This window comes from Leptonychotes weddellii, unplaced genomic scaffold, assembly GCF_054177405.1.
Source record: "Leptonychotes weddellii isolate Sample4059 unplaced genomic scaffold, ASM5417740v2 HiC_scaffold_17644, whole genome shotgun sequence".
NCBI lineage: Eukaryota > Metazoa > Chordata > Mammalia > Carnivora > Phocidae > Leptonychotes > Leptonychotes weddellii.
Window position 1 is genome coordinate 1 of NW_027760341.1, and position 4,112 is coordinate 4,112.

Consider the following 4,112-nt stretch of genomic DNA (forward strand, 5'->3'; position numbering starts at 1 on the left):
TGTCTGTAGCCACTCCTAACTCTAAAAGAGGTTGAGAAGTTGAGCATTGAGTATTTCCAGCCACTACAGTATAGGGAAGAGGGAAGGAGATTGGGATGAGGATGGTGCCTGCAAAAAAGGGGTGTGGCCTTATAAGAACCTACTACAAGAATTTGACCAAGTCTGGAAGCCAGGGAATGAGGAAGGGACACCTGAACTGAGCTCTGAGTACAAAGAATTAACTTAGCAAGGATGAGGGGGAAGAGTGTCTCAAGAAGAAAGAACAGCATGCACAAAGGCCCTGAGGTGGAAGGTTTATAATATCCCAACTTACCTACCTGCCACCAACCCTTTCCCTATAAATCATCCACTATGACTGTTCTTTCTCAAAAATCTGATTTTATCCTGTTACTTGTTTCCTGAAATCAAAATGGATCCCAATTTCCTACGAGATAAACTCCAAAGTCCCCAGTGTGCTGTTGAAGGCTGGTCATGACCTCAACCTATTCTGTGAATACACCTTCATGCCCTTCTTCCTATAGCTGTTGAACCTTCATGTGTGCATGTTTCACATTTCAAACTAGGTTATAAACTCTGGGAGAACAGGAACCATACCTTGCATCTCTTTTCTATCCCCAGGGTCTCAATAAATGCCGGAATAGATGACTGCGGGGATGATCCTTGTTGCGGGGATCAGGAGCAGATGTAAGCAGACCAGTTAAGAAGCTCTTTATTCATCCAAGTGAGAGATTATAAGGCCCTCACTCAGTGGCAGAGAGGCTGCCAAGAACAGAAGGACTGGGAGCTGTCAAGGAGAGAACACTGGGAGAACAGGGGCTGGGAAGTGGGGAGTAAGGAGAGTCGGGGGGGCACTCGGGTTTCCGGCTCAAGCAACTAGGGTGGCAGCATTGCCAATCATCAGGACGAGGGATAAAGAAGGAGCAGGGTGAGGGATGGAGACATGGTGGGGTCCCTCTTAAACATGGTACATTGGGAGGCCCAGCCAGTCCTGGGCAGGTACATCCGGATCTCCAGCGAAGCCCAGACGCTCAGACGACGAAATCACCGAGTCCTGGACTTGGGATCTCAGTTTCCCTGGGCTAATCATGCTAGTTATTATTTATTGAGTACCCACAATGTCCAGGCCCTGTGCCAGAAACTTCCCATTGAGTCGTAGGATCCCGGTTTTATGGCCGAGGAAGCCCAGGCTTAGGAGGATTAGACAGCCAGCCCCAGGTCCCCCAGCAAGGGTCTGAACCCAAGCGGGGCTACTGCAAACCTAGTACTCAGCTGTCGTGCTATGCGGACAACGTCATAGAATGATCTCTGATTTGCTGCCATACATTTTTCTGAGCGTTTTTAATTTTAAATAAGCCTTTTATTTTGTAATAATTGTAGATTTACAGAAAAGTTGCAAAGATAGTTCAGGATTCCCAAATGCCCTTCATTCAGCTCCCACAATGTTAACATCTTAAATAGCCATGACGTGTCCGTCACAAGCAAGAAATTAGCATTGGGACAATGCTGCAAACTACACTATCAGCTTGGTTTGGATTTTACGTTGTCCTACTAGTGTTCATCTTCCGTTCCAGGATCCAATCCAGGATACGACATCGCGTTTAGTGAAACAGGTTTTAAAAATTATGTTTCCAAGTCCTTGTTCATCCCCACCCTGATGTTTGCCATCCACATTTAAAAACCAGTGTGGAGGTGCTGTGCTGGTCCTTGTCCCATTTGCTCCCAGCGGCATCGTTTACTCTGCCTCAGGCTGCTGACACCCTCAGGCTGCAGTGGCCCCTCCTCCTTGGGAGCTGTAGCTCCTCCTGGACAGGAAATAGCTGTGGTTCCAGCTTCCCCCAGGGTGACCCTTGTCCCCAAGCTCCCCACCACCTCCTTCTGTGGTGGCCTCCTGCCACTGACATTGGCTGGGTGGCTTTTCCCCTTCCCTGGTTAGCCTCTCAACTCTTTCCATCACCCATGTAACTCGGTTTCTGTATTTAGATGCTTTAAAAAAAAAAAAAGTCCACTAGCATTGACTTTTATTCATTCCTATGAAGTCACCTGAAATGATATCTGTTGCATTTAAATGCTCATTACTGTAAAGGGCTGAACAAATCCATTTCAGTCGGTACTTAATATCGTCCATAGTTAAGTCACTTCAACAGAATGGTGTTCCCTGCCTGACCCCTCTCCACTTGGGCCTCCCACCCTTGCGGCCCGATGCTGTCACAAAGCTAGAAACTGCTTTCGGTGAGAGGTTCTGTGTACTCGCTGCAGGGCACGTGGGATGAACTCTCAGCGTCGACCGTTTGTGGCTGCCGTGGCCACACCAGCCACATCCTTGCAGCACGGCTCGACTAACCACTCACTCCTTCCTTCTCAGGGTCACCAGAGACCATAACAGCCGGAGACCGGTGCAGCCTAGGGCGTACGGAGGCAAGGAGACGGCTCAGAAAATGGCTCTAGATGTCCTCGGTGTGGCCCCTCTCTACCAGGGCCCCGACATCAACAGAATGAGGCTGACAGCAGAGCCATCCAGGAAGCCAGCCTCCCTGCTAAAACCCTTGGTCCCCTCTAAGTCCAAACTCACCACCATTGAGACCAAGAGGGTCATGTCCGTACTGGACGAGACCATCCACAAGGTGGAGCTGGTGACCCTGCTGTCCTATGTGGGTGCCAATTATGAGACTCTGGAGGGGATGCTGGGGGAGGACATCATGAAGGCTGTGAGAGAGCACGAGAAGGTCTGCCACAGCCTACTGGACAGTGTCATTTACCTGCAGGATAAAGAAAGGCGACTGCAGGAGGAAGAAGAGTTCGAGGAGGAAGGGTGGTTCAGAGACCGCTTCCTCTCCATGGAACTGCAGAAATCCCACCTCCTGCCCCTTATGCAACAGATCAAAGAATCCACCAAGGACATCCTGAGACTCTTGCTCAATAACCCACAGGTGGTGAGGCTCTTGCAGATGCACACCCTGAGCAGAAGCGCTGAAGCCCAGAATTTCATTGACTGCCTGATAGAACTGCGGGGTTTCCTGTTCGAGAGGCTACTCACTAGTCCCGTGGAAGCTAGAGACAAGACTCAGTTCATACAGGATATCAATAGACGGAACAGGAGGAACCAAGAAATCATTGAGACTCTTGAAAATGAATTGGCGGCGAGCATGAAGAGCAGGGACACAGAGGTATGACTTTATGGCAATGGTTAGGTTATGGAAGGAGCCGCACGGAGGAGCCAGACCTTTTGGCAGTTGGGTTTTTTTTCCTCAGTGATTGAAATGCCCGCTGTCATTCATTCACTCAACAAATATTGTTGTGAGCACTTGCCAGGTACCAGGTCTTATGCCTGAGTCCCCATGGCCCCCGCCTCATGCGAGGTAGGTCTTAAAGAGCTGATTTAATGGGCGCCTGGGTGGCTCAGATGGTTAAGCGTCTGCCTTCGGCTCAGGTCATGATCTCAGGGTCCTGGGATCGAGTCCCGCATCGGGTTCCCTGCTCAGTGCAGAGCCTCCTTCTCCCTCTCCCTCTGCCACTCCCTCTGCTTGTGCTCTTCTGTCTATCTCTCTGTCAAAATAAATAAATAAAATCTTTAAAAAAAAAAAAAAGAGCTGATTTAATTACAGTTTTGAGAAGTACAACGAAGGGTGAGCATAGAGTGCTAGAAGACAGTGTCGCAAGAGAACCGAGCTTAGACCCAAAGGGTCAGAGACGTCAAAGCCAACACATGAAGAATGAAAGGGAGTGAGGAAGGCAAGAGAGGTCGGCAGGAACCTGCCAGGCCAGCAGCAGGCAAACTTTTTCTACAGAGGGCTGGATAGTAAATACTTATAGGCCTTGCCAGCAGATCACGTCATGCCTTTTAGGCCTGATCAAAGAATGTCATCTCTGTCTTGAGGACGAGGGGCAGATGGGACAGGTGGAAGCTCTAAAAGAATTTTTTTTTAAAGATTTTTATTTTTATTTATTTGAGACAGAGAGAATGAGAGACAGAGAGCATGAGAGGGAGGAGGGTCAGAGGGAGAAGCAGACTCCCTGCCGAGCAGGGAGCCCGATGCGGGACTCGATCCCGGGACTCCAGGATCATGACCTGAGCCGAAGGCAGTCGCTTAACCAACTGAGCCACCCAGGCGCCC

The 4,112-nt window shown here is 49.6% G+C and overlaps 1 protein-coding gene across 1 annotated transcript; it reads left to right on the plus strand.

Annotated features, from left to right (window-relative positions):
- Positions 1–621: 621 nt before the first annotated feature.
- LOC145718560 (dynein regulatory complex subunit 10-like) lies at positions 622–3,578 on the plus strand. Its single transcript, XM_081810063.1, has 2 exons — positions 622–684; positions 2,363–3,578. Coding segments are annotated over exons 1-2 (810 nt in total). The 5' UTR covers positions 622–682; the 3' UTR covers positions 3,171–3,578.
- Positions 3,579–4,112: the final 534 nt, after the last annotated feature.